Genomic DNA, 26,306 nt, shown 5'->3' on the forward strand with positions numbered 1-26,306 from the left:
CTTGAGCAGGAAGAGCCGTGGAATACAAAGCCACTCTTAAGTTGTTTGGGGTTGAAGTTAAAGTGAAACACATCAATCGTGCCGTGGTGCTCATGCAGTGACAGCGTGAAAATAGATGGAAATGGAAACGGACTGATTAACATCGACGCCGTGATGAGAATTAGCCCGTAAAGACCCCCGCCACGGGCCAAGTTGGGTCCGGGTGGCAGGTCTCGACATTCATTACGGAACAGAAACACAAAGATCTAATTTGTGTTGCTGTTATCTTGTAGATGAGCTTACTTGAATTAATTTAAAGTCACAATGAAAAATTGTTTTGAGAACATCTGGCTTCCTTAAGTTGATCTGTTTCCTGCATACAGGGGACATCGGGGCAAGAAATAATGCAGCGGCAGATCATTCGAAAGTATAAACCAATGAGATATCAATAAGGGAGAGAAACAATGTTTTATTGGATTGGAAAGGAAGGATTATACAAAAATCTGTGATGGGTTTTATTGGTTGGAATTTGTTTTTGTATTTGTATTTGTACTGCCATTAAAGCTGCAATAAACAAAATCGGCAAAAGTCTATTTACTATAAGTGAGGACTGTTGAGAGTCAGCTGACAATAAAGAAGGAATAAAACATAACAAAAAAACATGGTTCTTGACAGATAACTGATAAATGATGTGCTTATTATATATATATTCTTTTTTTTGTCAGGTGAGTCTAGACATCATCTTTAAAGATATTTTGTTTGCCAGGAAGAATATGTCGTTATTTTAAGACATAAATCCAAGAAAACGCAAATTTCATAGTTTTAGATGCACATAATAGGGAAAAAAATGACAAAGGGAGGAAGCCATTTTTGTTCTCATTGTGATTTTATGCACCTAAATTGATATCCTACCCTAACTATAAAGTTCCAGGTCCAGCTCCAGGTTTTTTCTCGCTTTTGTTGGACAGTCTATATGGGTCTGAATCTGGTTCTTTTACCTCCTTTTTAATGAATTTCCACAGAACCAACTATGAAATGAAGCCCACACTAGTGCAAATGACAGGTTGGATATTTCACTTTTCCTGTTGTTATGGTTATGAACCAGTTCCTGCTTCTTTACATGATCAGTGAAGCATGCGTGTAGAGATTATGAGCGCATGTAAATGTTTTTGTTCACATGCGGTGTACGTGTGCTGATGTGTATCACACGGACATGTGTGTGACTGCATGCATGGTACCCTTAGTATGCACACAGTCCTCGTAAGCCGTGCGTAAATGCCGCCAGGTGTCCCGTAAAGTGACCACGGCTTGGCCCCCGCGCTGTCATCATCATCATCAACACCATCCGGATTCTGAGCGAGCAAAGCAGCATGTTGTAATCCCCTCTCTTTAAACTGCCTCGCAGGATTAACGGGGATCTGGCACACACGTGGAAAATAAAGCGTCTTACGGAGACTTTACTCGGATCCCGCTGTGTTAGATGGATATAGTGGAAGAAGCACACAGTGTGAAAACCAAGACAATGTGCTGTACTTTCATCGGCTAATGTTCTTGCCACTGGTGTGAAAAATAAACTAACTATTCCCCTAATAGGATTAACACCTAATCTTGCGCACACTTACACTCATGAAAAATAAAGTCTGAGGTGTTAAATAAAGGCCTTTGATCCGTGATGAAGGAGGCAGTCAGAGTTTGGGCTAAAAAAAAAATACAGGGTGAAGTAAATGCTCTTCTGCTCTGCTGGAACTCTTCCTCATCCTGTTCATCCAAATAAAGAATTTGCTTTTTTTTTTGGTTCATTTGGAAGTCCGGATCATGGCTGGGGAGCAAAGTAATGCCACGACAGCCTGAGCTTGACATTTATGTTTGAATCCCGAGAGGTATGATTCAGTTCGGGCTTAATTTCTGACACAGTTACTCACTTAAGCGATGGTGGCTCTAAATTTATATGATGTATGGGAACGCGACTCCTATTTTCTCAGCCAACAAACTGCATCGCATATTATGAGTGTGGAAATCTTTTCATGGGAGGTCATCTTCTAGCAGACAAATAAATGAATGCCTGGTTTGGGGTCCAGTTGGGCTCAACTAAGAAAAAGCCGTTCTCTTTCAGGTTCATGTTGGGTTCGGACAGAGCTTTTACAGGCTGGGCTTGTGACTTTGGGCCTGAGCTGAGCCGTAGTGACAGCTGGAGCACCAGTTCTGCAAATTAACTCTCAGATACCACTACATTAAAACTCATCCTCGGCATAAATGCTCATTTTCATATAGCTTTGCAGTGAGAGAGTCAAGGAGTCGTCTTCATTCGTAGTTGCAAAGTCACCTTGCAGTTGACATTTCTGCCGTTGGCTTGCTGTGTGAAATTAGTTGGTCCCAACTAATTCCCCTGCTCATTTTAGCGTCATGGCTATCATGTCTGTCTGGACAGCAGGAAGTGATGGGCTCACATTGTCTGGATCTCTAGAACGGTTGTTCTGGGATTGTGCATGTGTGTGTGTGTGTGTGTGTGTTGGTGTGTATGTGTGTGTTCATTGTCATGGAATTCTTTAATAAAGGAGAGAACGGTTGAAGAAGTCTTTTGGATTCAATATTGCATCGATGCATTTAATATAAACCTCGATGGTAGCTTATCTGTTGGCAAATGATTGTACCTGGTGTGCTTGATTGTACTCACCCCAGCTCAAGTGTGTGTATTAATGCACTGAGAATGCTTGACATTTGTTGTAAGTGTGCTGATATGTTGGATTTCACTTAGTGCCGCAGTACGTAAGTCTAACATGTCTGGGACCAGACTAATTACTGGGGCTTTTTGGCACGGGTGCCCGTTCAAATCTCTGCATCTATCTTTCAGAACATTCCAAGAATGATGGAGTGGCACATTATTTCTGGGAGTGGTTTCTGTGGTGTGTGTGTGTTTGTGTGTGTGTGTGTGTGTGTGTGTGTGTGTGTGTGTGAGTGACCCTGTTCTCACGGTGCTGATATGACGGAGAGCTCAGACGGTGAAGGGTTCGATGGGAAACTAATGCCCAGTGGGCTACTTAGCCACCCAACATGACTGACAGAAGAGCAGTGCCACTTGTGCACACACGCGCACACACATGCATGCGCGCGCACACACACACACACACACACACACACACACGCACGCAGGACATAATTTCGGTTCTTGTATTTTTTCTTAAAGGTCATTATGCTCACATCTTGTGCCCGTAGCAGAACCAGAAGTACTTATTTTTGGTTTTCTTTGTTACCAAACAATGAAGAAACTGAATCTTAAAAAAAGAATGATCAGATGTGTTACTTAAAGTTATGATGGACCCCCAAACAGCCACATACGAGGCCAAATACCCCTATGTAAGATATATATAACCAAAGTCCCCACTTTTTTTTTTTTGGTGATCTAATTATAAATTGCATAACTGTCCTCTTTTCGCTGGAGACCGTTGAGTCCCATTCTCAGAAGCCCTGACTTGGCACAAATTCTGCTTTCTGCAAAGCCAAAACTCTGTCAGCCCATCAAAGTCTTTATTGTTTCTATTTTAAATCTATTTTTTTTTTTTTTACTTGTTTACTTACATATCTGGACTGGAGCCCTCGACTTCACACACACTCTAAAAAATATCAATCTTAGTCTCATATTTAGTCTTATTTTTCTTAGAACAGTTGAAAAAAATCGGCCAGTGCGATGAGATAATCCCACTTGTTTCCAATTATAACCAACTGGAATTTTCTTGAATAAAAATGTTATTTTTTTGACACTGGTGACCTGATCCGCCTTATTCTGCCTTATTTCATGCCCCTTACATCTTGTAGCATTTCACCCCAGCCTGTGGGTTGTTGGCCCCCCCCATTCAGAAACAGACACATTGCACATCAACACATATGCACATGCCGCAGTCGTGTATGATTGATGTATAATCAGCGTGCAGCAGGAAGGCTGAGGGTTCGCCGCTGCTGTTGTCCACTTACAGATGCAATAATTGGCTGACATGTGCATGTGCTCTGCAGCTGGCCATCTCTCTCTCTCTCTCTCTCTCTCTCTCACACACACACACACACACACATACACACACACGCACAGAGCCAACTGAAGAAGAAGAACAGGACATTTTTAAATTGAAAAGGTTTTCCCATGAGCCTTTGATTACTTTGTGATTACAGCCTCAGCCGTGCAGTCCTTGCATAGCTGGTTGAAGGCATTTCCCCGTGAGCGCATGGAAATTGTGCTGCAGTTTCACGATTGATGCATCTAATTCTCCAAAAATGCGGACATTTATGCTTTCTTTCACTGCAGTGGAAGACAAAATGAAGGATAGGTAATTGATTTTGCAAACTCAAGGGAAAGGCCGCAAACTCAGATGTGCACGCAAAAAGCTAATACAATGGTGTAAATCAAGCGGATGCGTGCATGAGGAACGTTTTCAGGGAGCTGCACGCTTTGTCTGTCGAGGTCGAGTAGACAGGACATGACTTAAACCACAAGAACGTGAGATGGAAAGACTTAACAAAGATCATGAAAAAGCTTCTGAGAATAATTTGACACAGTTTTTTTTTCTTACAGGCACAGTTTCATGGGAATAGTTTACATGGAAATTTTTAGTCTGAGAGTAAGCCTAATCCCAGTGACCTCTGTGTGCCTCCAATCTACAGCTGAAATTAATTCTTCATAATCCACCATTGGCACCGTAATAACTCCTCCATAGTTCTCCTCGCCCTAACAATCCAATTTTGGTTTGCTTTGGAGAATTTTTCGCAAATGTGGGACTGACGGCAAGTTAATTAGCATCAACTTTCCGAACGTCCAGCATGAGCCAACTTTTTGATTGGGTAATTGCTCACACTGCAAAAAATCCATTTTCCCAAGTCATTCAGTCTCATATTCAGTGTTAAAATCTTGTTTTTCTTCAAACAAGAAAACAACAAAAAAAAATGAACCAGTGGGATTTGATAATCTCACTTGTTTCCAATGCTAAATCCAATGTGTCTCACTTCAAAACTTTCTTGAATTAAGTGTCTTTGTCTTGAAACTAGTGAGCTCATCCTAAAAATTGAAGTGAAACTGCTTTGCAAACGAGCGAGATTATCCCATCTCTCTGAAGAAAAATAAGATTTTGACACTGAATTTGAGACCAAATTATGTGTTCAGATGGCGATTTAGTGCGCTGAAGTACAGGGGGATCGTATTGCCGGTCTGACACACAGAGAAAACAATAGAGCGGGCCGGTGACACTACACAGACCTTCAGCAATTAGTTCAAGCAGCGAGTCAGCTTGCTCAGTTTATAAAACCGTTCCATCCCGGCTCACTGGCCCACCGGGATGGCTCCCACTTGTCCCGATTAGACACTCAAGTGCATTGCAATCTACCCATCTCTACCACCAGACAGACACTCACTTTTACCCTGCAAATGATCCTGCCATTTCCTCAGCTGGAAGAGCCTGCAGAGGAAAATCAGGCTCACCTCAGGTTGTTGAAGGACTCCAAACCCCTGCAATTATAATTTGCTCTGTCCTGCTTGGCAGCGGCGAGGCTACCGCTGAGTTGTGACCCTAATCTGAGATTCAAAACACTTCATAACTTTCTCTCTCACACACATACACACACACACAGGTCAAGGACTGAGTGCTGACTGCGTGGACTCTCTCCGTCCACACTGCTGCCATCAGGCCACAATCATTTTGTCACAGTTCAAGTGGAGCAAGCAAGGTGTTTTTCCACTTATTTATGCTAAAATGCACATGACACCTCAAGTGCACACACACACACACACACATGCACACACACAAGTTAGCGAAGTACTGCTTTCCACATTGTATTAGTAATGATTAACCAGCTTCATTAGCTCAGCTGGCTGCTCTGGACTAAGAGAGAGAGAGAGGGAATGAAGGGGAATTTTACTGAGTGGCATGTAGTGGAGATTACACACATTCCTTGGATAGGAAGGTCTGTATGTGTGTGTATGTGTATGTGTGCGCCCAGATAGAGATGAAATGATAGATAAGCTATTGGTTGAGGGGGAAAGAATGGAGGGATGTAAATAGATATGGAAGAAGGGACAGAGAAGAGATAAAGTGGGAGGGAGAGAGGAATAAAACAGCTGTGAAGTTATCCATTGTTTACAGCCTGGCTCCACAAGCCCCACAAACAATGTGACAATTTCCCAACACGCCTTGCAAGCAAATCATCGTTTGCAATGCAAAGTCGGAGTAAGAACCAGTTCTAATCCTGGCATGTTGCACACAGCTGCACTGCACCGTCCTGCTTCCCCAGTCCATCTTTACTGGGACTGTGAATCAGCATCTTCTTATTCTTCCACAGCACAAATGGGAATCGATCAAATCCACACCATTCATGGATGAAGACACCTCACTTCTCTATATTTGTCTATTTTCAAACTTCATCAGTTTAAAGCATTTGAGAAAATAACAAAGTAGGACCTGTATTATTATGAAAATTTAACTTTAACTGTGAATCTGTGAGCTCAGCTGTGACTTTTGACAAGTGGATTTCAGAGGTTGTGCATTTGCCGCTCCAAATCAACAACAAGAGAAAGATATATCTGTTGTTGAAATACAAATGCATTAATCGGGAGCTTCTGTAAAATGTCTTTAATTGTCTGGGGGCTTTTTTTAAGTTATTTTGCCAATTTTCTACTCATTTTTATGTATTTCTTAAACAATTTTTGGTGGTGATTTTCAGGTAATGTTCTTGTAAATTTGTACTAATTTCTTGCCAGTTTTTGCTTCCTCATTTGCCATCATCCCCATCTTTTTGAAAGCAACTGAGTGAATTTGCTCAAGCTTCAAAGGGTTAAACGCTTCATTCAAATCCAGCAGTCAAATTATTATGCTTAAATTTTAATTTTTCAAACAGTTAGGGTGAGGGGTTACATTTTACACAAAACCCGGCGGCTGGTGACAGCTGTGTTGGCTACCATGGCAGATTTCTGGCTGTTATCTTTGGTGGGTCTGCCATACACAGATTCCTCAGAGCCAATAACACACAGACACATGCACACACACACACACACACTCAGCAAGAACACACAAATCTGAGAATATCTTTGCTTCTCCTTCTATCAATAGTCATGTTGATACAATACTTGATTTCCTTTGCTTTCAGAGCTTATATAACCGTTACGCAACATCCTCAGCCTTCAAGGTCAGGCCTCATTATTGCAGCAGGCCACACATATTAATCTGTCTTTAAGATGTTTGAAGTTCACTTGAGGCTTTAGATGTGCCTGCCAGTGATTCAGGGGAATAATTTGAGCACACACCCCAAGTTGCCTTTGCTCATTCCTGCAGCGGAGCCAGAAACCCTTCATTAAATGCAAAGGCAGACAAACAATAAGCAGAGAAAGTTGATACGCACTTATTTATCTGCCTGTGGATACAATCATAATCACTGTAGCACAAGGCTTTTTATCCTTCTGTGTTGATTCTCAAATCCCGTGTTTTCTCTTTATCCTGCTCTGGCCTTCCAATACTGGAAAAAATGTAAAAAATGTAAACCCAATGAAAATTCATCCCGATTTATTGCTCAGGCTATCATATAAACAATAACAATTAAAATTTCAATAAAGGGAGAAAGGGGCAAGTTGAACCTGCAGGTGGGACCAGGCACGGCTTGTATCTAGGCAACCATGCAGTAAATGAATTATGCGATCCCAGTTCCACAAAAAAATAAATGCTGTTGGATGATATTGTCATGGCAAAGATGTCATGATTCTTGTAGGGGAGAGTGGGGTAAATAGTGCCAATTTTTACTTTAAGTGCCTTTAAAGCGAGGGGATAACAGTAATGCCTCCAACTAAAATATGCACATATAGTTTAAGATGTTGTGCATCCCTGGGAGCAATCACTTAGGATCTTATATAAACTGTTTGAGAAATATAGCTTTTGAAAAAAAAGTGGTTTTGTGGCACAACTTGCCCCCGGTGCGGGGTAAATTGTGCCATTAGAGAGAATACACTGGGGTAAATTGTGCCATTGATAATTGAAGTAAAACAGATCATTTTAATCTCACAAATGATAATGCTATATAAAAGCAAAACAAATTCAATACAAAATTATTCATTTAACATTTATTTATTATTTTAACAAGATCACAGGCCACTTTTCTATAACAAGGCCTAGCGCCACATGAACACATACCCAGAACAAAATAAAAATTCCAAAATGAGCACCTGCAAATCATCTTCATCTGAATCTGAATAGTTTTAGTGATAAAAGGTAAGAAGAAAATGTACAATAACAATAAAATACAATAAAGTAATATATAGTATATAATCACAAGTTGTGCCACTGGCACAACTTACCCCAAGGCCCTTTGGCACAAATTACCCCAAGCCCACCATTTTGAAAAAAAATGCATCCCCCAGCTGTTTTGAGCTAACATCATGCTAACTGTATAGACTCATGGTGTAGCTTACTAAAGTACTAAAACCTGTGTGAACTGTTTTCAAAGTTTTCTATAATTGTTCAAACACAGCAATCAAAAAACCTTGATCATAGAAATTTTACTTTGGAGGGCAAAAAAATGTTTTTTGAACTTAAATGTTCTTACCTCTCAAGCCATGTGTCTCCCTTCTTTGCAGGATGAGTGAAATGGATGCCTCTTCAAAAATATGTGGTCACATGACCAACTTCTTCTATGGTTTTCTAGATAACAGGGGTGGCACTACTTGCCCCTTGGCACAAATTACCCCACTCTCCCCTATGTACAAAAAAAAAAAAAAAAGACTAAGGCATGGTATGAGGGCATACACTGTATCAAGCATTTCAGTATGTGTTGATAAGCTCTGTTGAGTAAATGCTGTTGACAGGTGTGTTAAGCCAAGACTTTATTTTTTTATTTTTGAAGATATGAGAAATATGTTAATGTAATGTTGAAATGTGATTGGTTGGAGATTGGATGCATGCAGGACAGGCCCTCGGGACAGGAAAGGCCCTGCTGAAAGTTTGTGTAACCTTTGCTACTTTGTTGAAAGAAATTCAATTATATTATTTGATAAAAGACTGCAAGTACATTTTGTTTAGCTCCAGAGGGCTCGTACCCCCTACCTACCTCAGGGTGAGTTTTGTCCAAAGACTGACCTCCTTTCTTGGGTCATACTTTCAAAACAGAATGCCTCAATATCCGTGGATAACCAAAAACCTCAAGTATACCTGGTGATTTATGTTCGAAACCTTTAATAAACCTTTAGTTTGCCGCAGCAGTACAAATGTATTTTACCTCATCCTCCCTTACACTTCATATACCCAACATTTACAAAAAGGTCATTGCTTTCATTTGCTTGTTTGTGGAGGGAACAGGCTCCCCGAACCCTGGCACGGTTGTTGTGGTCATACTGTAGTGTCACGTTTACATTATGAAATATGTTTGCATCTTTTGTCTGAGTCAGCCCACCTTCCTTCCCCTGAGTTATTGCTAACATAATACATTTCTTTTATACTGTGTATAAACATTACCGGTAATGAGTCATGAGTAAATTACAGGCAGACGCCCCTTTGCGATGGAATGGATGGCATGATAATTGGCTTTTACAGCCACAACTGGCTGTCTTCTTCGGCTTCAATTCTTCATTTGAATGAACTCGCGCACTGTCACCATGTATGCTGATAACATTATATTTTACAGCAGCTGATAAGCTCGATGCCATTTAATTATGTCCCTCTTTTTGAGTTATTTCGCATTTTGCCTGTTGATTTAACAGGGGTCCATAATTCTGTTTGGATATTTTTCCTCAGGCAGTGTCAGGGACAACTCAAAACAGGTGGAGAGGCCTATTAATCTTCAGTGTGTGACAGGTACACATGCAAACATACGCGCGCACACACACAGAAACTGGTTGCCAAGGGAGGGGGGGCGGGGGGGTCAGTAATTACAAGCAGATGTGAACCTTGGGGAGGTTCCAGGTCAGTAAAACCAATCCATTAACCACAAGCATGAAATCAACCTGGAAAACACAGCAAAAAAAAAGTAGTGCTGAAATTTTCTTGTGCATTCCTCTAGTCCAGTCATGTCGCACAGAAACTCCCCTCAAGGGTCATTTAAAGGCACCTGTAAGGCGAAAAAAGAATGAAGACAAACCAAAACTGTAACATAAAGAATTTGGGAATGCTCCTTTAGTGCCCGTAATCCCCCCGTAAGGGATCTCTTCCTGGGCTTCTGGTATCAGTTCGTATCTTAAGAGCGCTTTCCTGGGATATCTCTACGCAGATGTGATCCTCTTTTGGAGCTTATAGAGAGACAGCCAATATGTTTTTGCCATTACTTTGTGTGTGTGTGTGTGTGTGTGTGTGTGTGTGTGTGTGTGTGTGTTAGAGTGAAAGGGAATGAGAGAGACATGAGAATGCACATGCCTTTTTCATAGTAAGGCGGACAGTGTGGTTTTCCCATTACCACAGTGGTAATTATTGCGTAATGATACAGTAACACAGGGAATAGATAGAGATAACAACTGCGCTGATTGGAATAATCCCCATCCTTGAAGTTATTGATTATAGCGATGTTTAATTTAGTGTCTGTTACTATTTTTGCTGGTGTCTCTTGCTGCTTTCAGGTGTTTTCTCATGAGCTCCTGTAGAGATTAAAGATATAAATACCAGTGAAAGTATTTTTTTTGCTTTGTCTGTTGTTTCAATGTCGAAATCAAGAGGCGCAGACTTACTGTGTGCTTCCCTGAACAGATTATGCACTAGCAATATACAATAATTGATGTTTTAGTTAAATGTGCACGGTGCAAAATTGCCAAGGTCGGTTTTAAGTGAGGACCCTTTACACTCAACTGATAAATAATGTGGAATAAGCACATAATTTGATGGTTAAGTGCATGGTCCTCATCATCGGTCCAGCTCAATGATAAGTTGCAGTGCTCACCAATTAAAAAAAAAAAAAAAAAAAGCTTTGTAGAGACAGTGATGTCACACAAAAAAAATTATGACTTTACCAGTTGTGTTTCCCACAATAGGAGGTGCTACATTTTGGGTTATCCAGTGCAAAGCTGTAGTAAAAGTAAAATACATATTTTTTTCTTCACTCACAGTCGAATATAGCAAACCTCCTCAAGGCCGAACCACAGTGGCAGTTTGTATAATTTTAACCCAGTTCACTGAACAAGCTTCTTCTTCTTTATTTACCGCAGTGTTTGGTCACTCATGAGCGCTTCACTGACATTCGCAGCATTTCCGACCACACTCGAAGGCAAAGTGGGGTTATTTCCCCTCTCTCTCTCTGTCATGCATTCATACTGTACATACAGTCACGTCAACACCACCAGATGGGCATCAGTAATGACACATGTCTGTCAATGCGTTTCTGCAGACCTACAGGTCAATAACCGCCTCTCTTGTCTCTCAGCTATATGGCGTATTGATCGGCAGAGATGTTGTATTGCTGTTGATTTTAATGGTTACATTATTGCCTGGCGCTGTCGATAAGTCATCAAGGACAACAGCGGTCCAGAAATCTTTTGATCTGCGTACCTTGTTTTTCGGTGCGGCCATCAGCTGACATCATTGATCTTTTTTCATCGACATATGCACCTATTGTATTTTTTGTTTGGGATAAGTGCTCTATAAATAAAGATGACGAGCATGACGGCGCTGATGGCGATTGTTGTTATTGTCATGTTGCTGAGTGAGTGTGTGTGTGTGTGTGTGTGTGGGCGGATGTCACAGTCAATTCCAAAAAGTCACAAAAGGCATTGCAAAGTGGAAGAGGCTGTCAGTCATTAGAAAAAAAAAAATAAAAAAATAAAAATGTGCAATTCACACTGAATTGGCAGTGATTTATGCAGTGCGTCAGAGCAACAAGTGTCCCGGTGCCTGTGCGTTCGAGGTGCGTTGCCATAGCAATATTTCTCTCACTTCCCCTTTTGAGTCCTCTGTGTATGTGTTGCCACGGAAACTGACATATTCTTTTGCCTGTGGTTTTGGTGCCATGTGTCCCTTTGTGTGGAATAGAACAAACACAACATGCTGTACGTCCAAATGATGCTCGTCATCCGCGTCCGCAGCGCCGGTCCAGTCAGGGCACGCTTTCATCTGTTACAACTCGATCTCCGTCAGAGATGCTCGCAAAACAGCAACGGCAGCAACGGCAACACCAGCAGAACCGAGTTTGCTGTTCATCTGCGGTCCGTGCTTAATGACTGTTTTGCACTTTGGCTTTTAAAGTGTTTTGTATAATTTGCATTGCTCACCACATTGTTGTTTGGCTGTGATTACTGCGCACTTATCTGCTATTATCCCTTTGCCTTGTGTTTCTTTTCTTTCTTTCTTTCTTTCTTTTTTAGGATGTGCTCCAAAAAGCATAAAAAAAAAAAAATCCAGATACCGGGTCTTTCAAAATAGAGCTCTTTCGGTCACTTGCAAACATGTAATTGGATGCTCATAACATATCAAAGATTTAGACGTATTTCTTTAATGCTCGGGTAAAATTGAATTACACACAGCAAAATGCCAGAAAATATCATTTGTTAGACCCGTGATTATTTGACAAGCGCAACACAACTGTTTGAGCCACTCTGGGAGGATGGGTAATAATACTAAATACCAAACAATGCAAAATAGGATAAGTGCATTACGGTGACACGTTTTGTGATGACAGTTTTGCAAAGGCGTAGCAACCGGCTATTTGGGAAACAAACACGAGGAGTTATGGTTACAGGAGCTTCACAGCAGTTTGTCTGGACACTTTCAGTTCATACAGTTGCATTTCACAGGGCATTTACTTTTATAGTAAGTTATAGCTTTGGCTGTAATAGCCGGTGGTATGTGTTACGGTGGATAGTGGCTTGACATTTGTGGGAAATGAATGTCAGTATGTGGATTCATGACTATTTGGGCAGCGGGGGAATGAATGAATTGTGAATATGCCTAGCTCATCTTCACACTGTGTTCTTATTTTTGTTTTTATGTATCTTATATTTTTATTGTTCTATATTTTTATGTATTTTCTTTTTCATGTACACATATTAATGTACTTTTATTGTTTTGTACACATTGTTTTATATTTATTGTAAACAGGGTGTCATGATGATGATGATGATGATCTGATGACCTGAGTGTTGCTATTTTTAGAGATTTGTCTGTTGATTGGATGACTGGATTATTACACGTAATCCAAACTATGTTACTTAGGTTAGAGGTCAGCCTGTAAAAGTGACTAGAAAACTGAGAAGCCCCTCCCTTGAAAGTTTGGTCATAAACTCCAAATGTCATATATCCTGACATTTATATATTATGGCTTATGACTTGGAGATGACTTTACTCTGGAAGGGTCAGGTCATCTTCTGTCTGCTGTTGTTAAGACTAATCTTAGATGGCTGACTTCACTCTGCCATCAACCATGACCTAAAGGCCAAAACGGGCACGCGGTCAAATGGGCGCGCAGTCTTTTACTCCGTCGGGAGCGGCTCTGTCCATAGTGGAGAGAGAAATGGGTAGAATCGTGTCTCTCTGTCTGCTCATGTGTGCAAATTTTTCCCACCACAAAATACTGAGGAAACTCCTGAAACTCCCAAAACCCAGACAGTAAACTTGAGTCGGAAAACACTATTCTCAGTGCAGCGCTTCTCCTCATACAGCGCATCATAAACGGCAACAAATCACATGACGTTACATAACAAGGCTCTGTTTTCTTACCCCTCCTGTTACCTTCAATTCTGCTAACATCTGTCATTAATTGGGGTCAGCAATTTAAACCTCAAGACAATGATTATAATAAAAATTCCTACCCAACAGTTTATGTGTTAAGTGCTTTATGTGTCTTGTTGACAACCTAAATAACCATTTAAATAGTATAATAGTGGTTCTTGCACTACTACAGGTATGATGTGTTGTTTTTGGGCTATTATAAATGGCACGTTGTTCCCTCAGTGTCATGCAAAACAACTGAAGTAAATGTGTGTAAAATGTTGATATTTTATACATGCTGGAGGTAATTATACCCCAAAGAAACACCAGTGGGTGCCAAATGCGTACAAGACATTGAAAACATAACATGTTGATTTTATCTATACCCAGGAAGTCATTAAATATGATAAAATGATTATGTTAATCATGTATTTAGAGACAAATTGACCTCAGAGATAACAGGAGGCTGAACAGTCGAAGCAAGCGGGTTGGTTTTGGAAAGCTGAATCAAAATGTTTGTGTTAAAATTTGAATGGGAGTCGCTGAGAGTCAAGCGGGGTGCCAGCAGTGACTGCGGTGGTTTGCCCCCCCCCCCTCCACTCCACCATAAACATTCCATAGGTGTTTCATGGGCTGACACTTGAGAAGTGAAGCTTATCCATCCCCTTCAGAAATCCTGCTGGGCGGACCAGCTCGAGCGAGGAGAGGCCTCTCGCTTTGCTTTTCCAACTGTTTGTCTTTTCTTTTGCAACGCGCGTGCGCTTGTGTGGGCATGTACACGCGTGTGCATGTGCGTGCGCGCCCCTCCAGCTCCGTGTGAGGTCAAGCGGGAGGGAAGGAGGTTTGCCTAACTAGAGATGGGGAAAGGCAGGAGACACATGCACACACACACAAACATGTAACTGCAGTGTTTTGATTCTGTGCTTATAAAATGGTCTATTATAAAGTGCAATGTGCAACTTGAGAATGGTGAGAAGCTTGCCTACACACACACACACACACACACACACACACACACACACATTCTCTCTCTCTCTCAGGCAGCTCTGCAGGCCGCCTGTATCCACATCTTGTTATTTCCAGATTGCTGAACGATGGCTCTGTTGCCTCACAGCGCCGAGTAGGTCGAATAACAGAGGAGGAATGACTTCATGAACACGGTCAATAAAAGCAGCGTTGCCTAATCGCCGAGAGCAAAGTGAAGCGCTCGACCAGATATCTTCATCCTGTTGCTGAAAAGCCTCTGACATTCTTCAAGTAGACTAAACATCATTTCGTTTGGGGTCAACTTGACAAAACGAGGAATTTTGTTGAAATGCCGCCGTCTGCTCGCCGCAATTACAAAACAAAGCTGCCGTGCCAAATTTAGTGTCCGATGCGCAGACAAATTAGTGTGTCTTGTAAGCCCTCTGTCTGGTGAAGGCATTAGACAAAACTTTTTTTTTTTTTCCTGTTTTTCCGCACTCTTTCTTGCCTCCTCTCCCTCTTCCTGACCTCCTCTCTCAGTAGACACGGAGGAATGCATGACCAGAGATTCAGATGACTTAGATGTTCACCGAAGAGCCTGTCTACTCCATTCTGTTCTGTCGTATTTGAAATTCAGTCACCCAGTCAGTTCAAATCAATGCAAATCATTTGAATTTAGTTTATTTGGATTTAACTCATTTCAGCTCTTTTAATTCAAATCAGTATTTCCTAACTAAACCAAGCCATTTTGCCATGAAAATAAGAATGTTCAGTCTGTCTGTTTAAAAAAAAAAAAAAAAAAAAAAAAAAACTTCCAAAATGATTGAGATGATTTGTATCTTTATGAACGGACTGCTCGGGCAGCTGTCTTCCAATCTTCTCTGGCTGTCCTCTCCAGCATGTGCTATGCATTCTTTCTGCTGTTGTGTGTGTGTGTGTGTGTGTGTGTGTGTGGTGAACATACTGCAAATCCATCAGTGCAGGGCCACCTCAGTGCTGTTAGATGTCCTCACTTGCACTTTAGGATAGGACGAGCCGGAGTGCACGACGGTATTGTTGTATAGAAGTAGGCAATATATTTCCTTTTAGTTCATTCAGCTCTACTTTGATTTAGAGTTGTAATTGTCGGTTGTGTTACCTGTGATTTCATGTGAAGGCCATATATTTTTCAAATCACATGTGTTGTGCTGGCTTGGTAAGAAGCGATCCCTATCTCAAGAATCTAAGAACAAATTAGTTACTTGCGTCAGAGGTGAAATGAACAGTTCCCACTCAAAAAACATTAATTTTGAGCTTTCCTGACAGTTGCCATTGCCAAGTCGTGAGTCAAGAAATATATATATATTTTTTTATTAATTTGGAGTTATGTAATTTAATCCTTGCAAGCATGACATGCCATTAGGCCTGTCGTGCAGTGAGTTTATACCTGCAGCCAGCTGTTCCACTTTCATATTCTTTGCATTGAATTTCATGTCATCTTGTCTCCGGCAGGGTGATTTCACCTGGAGCAGCCTGTCGGGCCGGAGTGTGCGTCTGACGCCAGTTGCCATCCAGAGTCTGTCGGAGCTGGAGAGAGCCAGGCTGCAGGACGTGGCCTACACCCGTTTACACCAGGACTACGACCTAGGATGTCAAATAACCTTGCCAAAAGGTAGGAACGTGTGTTTGCCCAAAGCAAGCTGAAAGCAAACTGCTCGCCGCAGGTTTGCCGCGTATGTGTGTTTGTGTTTCTTTAAGTTTGTGCAGTTCCTTCCCTCCATCCCATAAAATAAAGCCTGCGCACCAGTCCCTGACCACATCCTCTTATCATCTCCTCCCATGTATTTCAGGGAAGTCATGTATAGTCTATGTTTAGAGGAGCTTTGACAACACGCGCATTCGGCTGTAAACTAAACGTCACATCAGGATCAGTTGCTTCCTGTTCGACATGGTATCTGGTGACCCCCTTCTCATAACGGCACGCGACTCCCTTTCCGCCGGAGCTGAGGCTGAGGTCACTCGCTCTACTAATCGCCATACACACTCCGTAAAAACTTAAACGGTGAAAAATACTCTGCTGCTTTTGGCCTTGCAGGATAAAGCCTCAGGGAAAAATATTCTCACGAACAAATTCCTGTCCAGCTTTGAGGGCCACATCTTAAAGCTAAAGTGTTCACAGCAGGACTCAGTTGGGTTATTTCTGTGAATACACCCATATAGCTTTTACACTTGCAGTACAAATTACATGGAAAAGCTGCTTTCAGAGCTGATAAACATGGTCAGTGCACTTGAAGATAAATTATTCCAGGTGATTTTGAATGCATGGCTCATTTACTACAATTGTACATTGCAAATAATGCAAAATGGCTTGTTTTCACAACATATAATCAGAACCCCTCAATTTTCAAATATGAATTTTTGGTTGAAACGCCCACCTTGTAATGCTCTGCTTCTGCGGCCAACACAGTCGTCTCCATTCATAAACCACAGAACTGATAATTGGCTGGGTAAAGCAAACGTTTCCTCGGGGATTGTTTTCCCTGGCAGACGGAGCGTTTCACTCCGCCCAATTTGATGTCATATAAACACAACAGTGCAGAAAAGTTTGAAGTCTCCGAAAGTTCATTTTCATATCGCGGTGGAACGAATTGGAAACCAATAGCTGGATGACGCAATATTGGGATTGGAAAGTATGGCTTCTTGCTTTGAGAAAAGATGAGCAGAAATGTGAAGTAAACATGCAAAATCACTGGTATGGTCCTTTAACAGTAAAATGGGTCGCGCATAGCATTTGGCTGGAGTAAGAGGTTCGTGTCACACCCATGCTAAAAATGTGTGCATGCACGGCACAGTCGAAAAGAGCGCCCACTAAATACCATATGCTCTAGTTATTTTATCGTCTTATGATACAGTAGGCTACATTCAGCGTCTTGTGATAGATTTCATACGCAGAAGTGGTCGGCATATATACAGTTCAGCTACCAGTCCTGTCAATTCTACTGAAGCACTACCTTCCGCAGTGGGAACCGATTAACAATGATGGCTTGAACATTGACAGTGCTTTTTATCAGAACAGTCAGGCTGCGCTCCCGGAGACATAAATGCAGAATATAGAGCATATGATGCACAGCTGCGGGTGCACCGTCTTTCCAGCGGAGTGTGTACGAGCAAAGTGGCTTCCATAACTGCAGTATAGTATATGCAGCAGCCAGTAGATTATCCGGGGCCTTGCATTCCAGCTGAAGGTTAAACCTCTCCCCACCATGATTTAATACGTACTTGTCTGTGTTGCTTATGAATTCCAGAGCCCCTGACGGCTGCCATGTGCTAGCGAGGGAAATATTTCAACTCCCGTGTATGTGTGCGTATGTGTGCGAGTGCTATTTCAGCAACACTAATGTGGGTTTTTTCAGCCCGCTGTTTCTGATATTTATCTGAGTGCCTGGGGTCATGTTGCCGGTGTTTCTCCAAGAAAAGAAAGAAACATGAAAGAAAGAATAAACTGGGGAAGACGGAGAGTGAGAGAGAGAGAGAGAGAGAGAGAGAGAGAACGTAGAGAGAGAGAGAGAGAAAGAAAAAGGGGGGAAAAAATGGTGCACCGGACGGTTTCATGAGTAGTTGGAGTTGAGCTGGGGAGGTTTGGAGGTCCGGGGGATTTCCGTACATCTTTGGGAGCCATCTGTCAAAAATCCAAACCATTTCCTATCTCTGCTTCTCCTTTCCCTCTCTCTCTCTTTCCCTCTCTCCTTTGCTTTTCTTTTCCTTCACTCTACCTCAGAACATCTGCTTTTCTTTCTCCATCTGTCTCAAACACCGCGTCCTCACTCTCTGTCCTCACAGTTTGTCCCTTATTTTCTCAAAGATCCTCTCAGTTCTCGGTTTGTGTCGTGTCCCCTCTTTCTCCAGGATGCAATTTTCTTTACATCTAAGAAACACATTTTCAAACCACACATATACAGTAACAATAAATACATTCTTCACGACGACCACAACAGCTTCAGGATGTCCAGATTTGTTTGAAACCACAGCCTTTTCCACACATGGGGAGGCTGAACATGTGGCTCGAAGGAAGTAGCTAATGCTACCATACAGCGGGCTTATAGGAGTCCGGGGAAAATTTCCCGATCCTCAGAAATAACTTATTTGATGCAGTTGAGGGAACATCTGAGGTTCAAACTGAGGTCGCTAAACCAAGCGATCATGGCAAAGAGCTCCTCAAACTAGTTCAAGATGATCTGACGTGTAAAGAGTTTTGCTCGTCTGGTTTTGGACACCTAAAAGAAAACAGTTGAGTGACCAAATGATAGCGTCGTGTTTTTCAAAAGTTGCTGATGTTTCCACAAACTGACGTTTTGGCCCGAGACAAGACGGTTTCCTTTTAGCCGGCAAAGACTCCAAGTCTTCATGGTTGCGACCACTGCGATTTTCAGGGTTTCCTGATCATTAATCAACAAATTTAGGAGTCATTCGTCATGTTGACAGCTGACAAAGTGGCCTTCCACTCTTCAGAGGGTTCTAATACAAAGCCCAGATAAACTGTTATATGTAATGCATGTAAACAGCCTTTGCAGAGCAATTGCTGTGACTGCGATAACTCAGACTGTAACTGTTTCTGGTCTCTTCTTTGGCAATTATGTCTTAAGATTTATGTATTCATGAAAACCAAGATGTACTTACACTGTAGGTTTGTAACACTGGCTCTTTTTGGACTTTGTGAAGTCGACATTCCTCTTGTGTGCGTTTAGTTGGGAATTCCCATGAAAGGTAGTGTATACCTCCAATAAACAGGGGAAATTAGAGGAAATTACAGAGGAAATTAGAGGGTATAAGCACTTGGCAGCCTTGTTGTGCTTTTCCTGTTATCTACAGATTTATTCTTTTTCATTTATTTAACCTTTGTTTCGCTCGGTTATTGCTGCCGAGATCCAGAATTTCCTTTGCGAGGAAGACCTGGCCAAGAAACTATGGCACTGCAAAGACAATATTTTCTGGCATTCAAAGTATGCTGTGAGTCTACTATTTTTTTCCTCCTACCCATCATAAATAAACAGTATAGATGATTTAAGAGACAAATTATGATGTGTGTGATACTTATCAAGGCAAGAGCCAAGTCAGTAAAATGGATTTGAGTTCACAGGGAGATTTTCGCCGGTGTGGGTAATCTGTGTCTGCATTCCCGACATAAGCTTATTAGATATAATGAGTGAGATAAGATAAAGGAGATTAGATAAATGAAAACCATCTTTGTTTGAAATTATTTCCTTTTCTCCGCACAGATGGACAGAAGAGGAAAAAGTCACTGAGGAGGAAGCTGGACTCCTTAGCGAAAGAGAAGAACAAAGACAAAGGTATGGCAAGTTCCTTATGATAACTACTGACAGTTTTTCAGTCCTCTCTCTCTCTCTCTCTCTCTCTCTCTCTCTCTCTCTCTCTCTCTCTCTCTGTCTCTCTTTCCATTTCTCTGCCTCATACCCATGAAACAGAAGGCCAGTCTGTAGTCCCCACCCCTCAGGCAGGTGAACGGCAAGGTTATAAAAACACAGTTTCTGTTTACTGGGCTTCGACAGTTTATATTTAGCTTAAGTGGAGGGACTCCTTGTAAGGGGACTGGCTCTGAGGAGCAGCCACTCTGCTGCACTAAGCGAAGCATATTTGGCAGAGAGAGAAAGACGATCTTAGGCAAAGGAGCTCCGATGGAGAGGGGAGCAGAGGGGGGGGGGGAGAAAAACAGGCCTCCCTTATCAAATTATTAGTAAGAGTAATTGCTGATCTTAAGGTCACTGACAGGCCAAGTCCCCCCGTCACCATCTCATTCACTTAGGGACAGGAAAAAAATGAGACATGAGCACGCACACAACCATTCTTTATTTCTTTTAGCCTGTCATGCCATTGCAGGTCAGCTTTTGTATATACTACATTTAGGCTGTCACAGTATCAGATTTTCACGACACAGTTATCAGATATCATCACAATATCTATGAAAAACTGAAAATAAAATGATGATAATAATGCTGTCAGTCACATTCATCTTTAAAGCGTCCAAAAAGAACAATTAAATTTTATGGATAGTGAAAATGCAAGCTGATGAACTGATAAACAAAAATCGAGTTCGTTTGAAATGTCTTAGTTCATTTTTGATTTTCAAGGGGCGTTATCATCAACAGTCCACCATCACAGACTGTAATGCCTCTGGATGTGATTGGACAGATCTGCAACCAATCACAGCAATGTGTGACATAGCGCTCAACGACGCTTCTCTGTCGTTGTAAATGGGGACGCAATTGGATCAGCCTACAGCCAATCAGAGCAGCGCAATGAGTGACATAGCACTGAGCGACCGCTGAGCTTCCTCGCTGTCAGTCATTGTTTCAAACCCGCCCCGTATTACATAAACGGCTGTGATTGGCTCAAGCTGGTCCTGTTCGGAGGGAAATCTGTCCGAACAGGAAGGGGGTGTCAGACCAAACCGCTCGAGCAAGTAACATGATAAAACTCCCTTTAATAATCCCCTGCATGTAAACAGCCTTCACACATGATGTATGTGACACATTTCAATTTGTTTGCATGGGTGAGTGGAAATACATGTTTACGATTCAATGAATGAATTCAAATTTCGGATCCCCAGTTCTTGCAAATTTGGGATCGGGTCCAATTTGGAACCAGTTCTCAGTGCCTAACTCTATTTACCAGCGCTTATTGTTGTATACCTTCACTTTACTTCTGGTAAGTGAGATTTATGTCAGGTTACAAAGCTGATTTATACAACTGAGTTAAGCTGGTTTTACCCTGCACTCCATGCTTAGCTGCAACCCTTTGCAACCCCCTTGATGACCTGAGTGTATCAAAACTGGCATAAACCGATTCTAGGTTTTGTTCTCCTCCCAAGGTCCTCTGGTGAATACCAACCCTGCTTTTTCTTGGAAGCAGGCCGAGCCTTTTCTTCTGCAAGCGAGAACGGAGAGCAGAGAGATGGAGAAGCGGAAAGTTGGGTTGTTAGATGCAGCCTCGGTAATCTGAGCTGCCTAAGTTTTGTTTTAATCTCTTTTGAGTACCACGTCACTGTGCTTTTATTTCAGATAGTATCAAATAACTTGTCAGTCGTAGAAAATTTTGCTGAATTTTTCTATCACATGTTGTCAGACTATGCACAGCTTCATCTAATATACATTATGTTGACGTACAGTAAAGCCAAAGATAGTGCAGTGGTTCAAAAGGCACGGAAAAAAGTAGATTTATGCAGGTCTGACATGACCGTAAGCTTGATAAAATGTGGTTTGGCCCTAATCGCACAGCGAATTACCGTGCATTATGTTGGCAAAGCACTGTGAATTATGCAATCCAGATTGTGTATGTGTGTAAGTATGTGTGTGTGTGTGTGTGTGCATGCACATGTGGCAGTGTGTTACATAAGCCCTGTTCACAGTGCAAGGTTGCAGAGCAAATTCGTTGTGTCACAGTGTTAGCGGTCATGTTGTTCACGAACCGCAGCCCCTCACTTGTGGTCGAATCCGAATGCCTTCTGCCATTTCCCTCTCTTTCCTTGTCTTTCTCTCTCTCTCTCTTCTCACAGACACACACACACATACACACATACACACACTGAACAGCTGGACTGCTTTTTCTCAGCTGTTGGCTCAGGCTTTGGGGTTCTGCACAATGGAATATATATGGCCTGTGATGGCTTAGTGTGACGTCATCCCTCTTGTTTCTCTCATCACTCAGCACGTACATCTGTGTGTGCGTGTTTTTATGCATCTGTGAGCAGCGAAAATAACTTGAAACATCTTTGACAATGAACAACTCAGTTTCTTAAAGGAACAGTTTGGTTTTTCCAAAACAGAAAAAAATATATGTTTGCAGTCACCCTTAACCCTAACTATAGTTTCTGTGTGATTTGGTGAGATTTCCAGTCACCCTTCACCCCAGTCCAGTGGATATTGTTCTGTGGGGCACAAACCATCAAAAATTTACATGTGAGAAACTCAACAGCATCAGGGCTTTTGTATTAAATCACTTATATCCGACATAATCAATAGTCCTCCGTTGTTGAAGACATTGGTTGGCAACTATTTCCTAAAGAGGATGCATCTTACACTCTGAAATGTACTGATAATGTGCAAAAAGATGCCAGGTATGTGAAACTCAAACCAACATAAACTTAAATGTGAAAAACTTGGCAGCAGCAGCACTTTCCAAAAATAATACCCATCCAGCCCCATTGTATAGAAAGACTTAAAACTTTGCCAAATCACATAGAAAGTAAATAAATGGATAGATTGCACCAGTGGTACTTGGGAAAATATAAATGTATATAAACTAGGCAAAAAAAGTTCTGCACCGCTTTTTCAGTCTATAATTTCTCCCCTTTATTTATACCCAATAGTGTTGTATTTTATACCGTTGTAAAGCCTGATTCGTGCTCTTTCCAGAGGGAAAGAGGACAACTTGAGATACAACTTGTAAGGATCCTGGATTTCTGGAATGAGTGACACCTGTAATTGTGTGGGAAGCGACCAATTTTTTTTTTTTTTTTTTGAGAAAATCCCCTGCAATATTTTTTCAGTTGATCTTTTCTCCCATTTAACAATACTGACTGGTGTTGTCTTTTATACCGTTAGAAAGCCTGATTAGTCCCCTTTTCAATGAGAAATAAGTTGTAAGGATTGTCAATCGATTGGTATGACCAACATGACTAAACATGTCCTCCTTTTTTGCCTGGTATATATAGTTTTGTATTTTGGGTGTATTGTTCCTTTAAGTGGACCTAATGGGTTTAATGTGTACATGAGCATTTGGCAATTAATACAGAGTGTATCACACTGTAGGCCTGCAAAAAGTAAGCATTGTAAATTTAACATGCCAGAAAAAAAGGATATTCTTCTCTCTCAGTCACTTTATTCCTGTAAGTTTGCTTTAGCAGATTTTTGTGTAAACTTTCTCTGTGGCGCAAAATACCCCTCTTATCACTTCCCTGCTATTGCGCAGCGTCCCGCTTCTCTCCAAACAGCAAAAGGGGGGACAAAAATGGCTGGAACAAACAAAGGAATGATAGACTGGGCAGATCACACGCTAGCTGTTAATTAATTTTATGTGTTTGCGGTGAGCTGCTTCTAAAAATGACTCGGAGAAACAACATAACGTTACTTGTGGGGGAGTCTCATTAAAGCTGTGGGCCTTTTTTTTTTTTTTTTGTCAAACACATGAAGATTAGTGGTGTTTCCGAGCTGCTTTTCTCTTTTTTCTCCCCAGATTACTGACTCTCTGTGATGCCTTATTGGTGGAAAACAGCTGTATAAGTAGTGTTTAAAGATTTGTAATTGAGTCCGATTTGATGGTAAACATGTGTTGTGATGCTTTTATGGTGCGTCTATAAAATGCGAGCTCCAACATAACGTCGTAAAGCGCTTAACTGGAAACTTGTTTGATGTTGATCATCTTGTACTGTGCGAGTCTGTAAACAACTATTTTTGGATGCTCGCAATTCCTCTCCTTTCCTTGATTGAATCTTTTCTCCTTTCTTGCTTTTTTGCAGCTATCTTTGTTGTCGTGTTTATCTCTAGAATGATGTTTTATACAAAATTCACATCTTTTCTCTTGATTTTTCCACATCTCTCACTGTTTCTTTTCATTTTCCTCCTTTTTGTTTCCTTTCTTTACCTTTCCTTTCCTTCTTTTTCCATCCCCGTCCATCTCTCTCTCCTGACAGAATGTGTACCCCATGCGTTCAGCATACCCCTGTCCCAGGTCATTGCTAATGATAGAACGCACAGGCAGCGTCAGGACGGCTATCGGCAGGACCCTCCGCAGCGCGAGGAGCACAAGGACCCTTCTGACCTTGTTTCGTCCATTTTACAGGTTGAACTATCTATCTATCTATCTATCTATCTATCTATCTATCTATCTATCTTGTAATACCTCTGTTCATAGGTCCATCACTGCAAAAAAGTCACATTTAGTCTTAGGTCTGTTATTTTTTGTCAGATAGGCCCCAAATTCTTCTTGTTAGATGATACAACAAGAACAAGTTCATTAAAAATCACTCGATTAAGTGACATCTTAAGGTGGGTGCGATTGCAGAGATCTGTCTGGGGTTTCCGGCGGTGGCGCCTGGTTCTCATAGCACTTCAGCAGATGATGATGATGCCAAATCAAACCAAATCTCACTCATGGATCCTCTGTCCTGCAGTTTGCCACCAAGCGGCCGTCCAATAAGGAGCTCTCCAGCAGCAACTCCTCACTGAGCTCCACATCAGAGACGGCCAATGAGTCAACATCACCCAATACACCTGAGGCTGCGCCACGGGCACGCAGGAGGGTGAGAGACACCGTTGCAGTTCATGCCACCGTAACCCACTGCCAGCACACAGCTCTCAAACTTGGTCTGCCCATGATGATACGAGCGTTGTTAACATCATGAAGTTTCAGTTATTACAGTTTCTGGCAGTTCACATGGCGTTATGTCACAGTATGTCAAAGCTGGTGTGGTGAACATTGCCAGGGCTCGTGTAACATAGTTATTGGCACTGAGTTTACACGCATTCGGAAAATGTGTTTTCGCAGGGAATGGGGTTAAAATATATTAGATTGTGTAAACTTTACCCAAACCATGTGTGCCTGCTTCCTGGTATCCTGAGAGCCTCTTAAACCTCTGATCCAAATCTAAAACAAGAACAGAAAACAAGCATGGAGAAGCTATTTGCTTATAAAAAGAAACAAACTGTGTGTGCTGAGCAATAAAGCGTTGCAAACACCATACGTTTTGGCTTCAGCTGAACTGGTCAGAATGACTTGCATGATTTCCCTCCAGGGAGGCATGTCGGTGGACTCCATCACGGACCTGGACGACAACCAGTCCCGCCTGCTGGAGGCGCTGCAGCTCTCCCTTCCCGCCGAGACACCCAGTAAAAAGGAGAAGCACCGGGACAAAAGGCTGAGTCTCAACCCCATCTACCGGCAGGTGCCCCGCGTGGTGGACAGCTGCTGTCAGCACCTGGAGAAATACGGCGAGTAGCTACCTCAGTGTGGTGGCCGTCTTCCTGTAGATCCTCCAGTCCTTCAACTGTCTTGGATTATTGCTGCAACAAATGCACCAAATAACAAATTTCTTCAATTATTTACAGGGGTAGCGTACAAAAAGCCAGATAACTGAACCCAAATCCATCTTCTTTTAATGAACTTCCAGTGCGATTTGTCACCACAAGTCTTTATCTCCTACCTAATTCACAGTTGATACCTTTACGTTTGCTATGTTCTTTGTCCAATGCTTATAAGGGTTTCATCTATCCGTGCCTGCTCTCATTATTCCCTTCTTAACCTCATGTCAAAATGACAATTATTTGTTGTTTGAGTTTTTGAAATGATTTTTTGATGTCTCCTCCATGCAGGTCTGCAGACTGTGGGGATCTTTAGGGTAGGAAGCTCCAAGAAGAGAGTCCGACAGGTGAGATGTCCTGATGGACTTTTTCTCCTAAGCACTCAGTACTGTACTATAGATATAGTCATTCCTACTATGGGCATCCCTTGTGGAAATCAAGAAGCATGCTTTACCCACAAATAAAAGCCTAGTTAATTTCACACACAGTTACTTTAAGTCATTTCCTGCTTTTCAGCATTCATTCTGAAAAGCTTTCCATGAACAGCACATCCACTTCACATCGTTTGCTTGGCATGTCGCCATATTACATAATTTAATATCCTCTATTTTGTTTTCACTCGTGGCAATGGCGATGGCAACAAATA

The 26,306-nt window shown here is 41.8% G+C and overlaps 1 protein-coding gene across 2 annotated transcripts in view; it reads left to right on the forward strand.

Annotated features, from left to right (window-relative positions):
* LOC115371739 (rho GTPase-activating protein 6) overlaps nt 1-26,306 on the forward strand; it is an 89,781-nt gene that overhangs the window by 50,544 nt on the left and 12,931 nt on the right. For both annotated transcript variants that reach the window (XM_030069231.1, XM_030069242.1), the window contains exons 2-7: nt 16,080-16,239; nt 19,844-19,915; nt 24,274-24,422; nt 24,754-24,882; nt 25,375-25,570; nt 25,952-26,007. In XM_030069231.1, the coding sequence (XP_029925091.1) occupies nt 16,080-16,239; nt 19,844-19,915; nt 24,274-24,422; nt 24,754-24,882; nt 25,375-25,570; nt 25,952-26,007 (762 nt within the window). The remainder of the gene's footprint in view (nt 1-16,079; nt 16,240-19,843; nt 19,916-24,273; nt 24,423-24,753; nt 24,883-25,374; nt 25,571-25,951; nt 26,008-26,306) is intronic.

This window comes from Myripristis murdjan, chromosome 2 (assembly GCF_902150065.1).
Source record: "Myripristis murdjan chromosome 2, fMyrMur1.1, whole genome shotgun sequence".
In the NCBI taxonomy this organism is placed as follows: domain Eukaryota; kingdom Metazoa; phylum Chordata; class Actinopteri; order Holocentriformes; family Holocentridae; genus Myripristis; species Myripristis murdjan.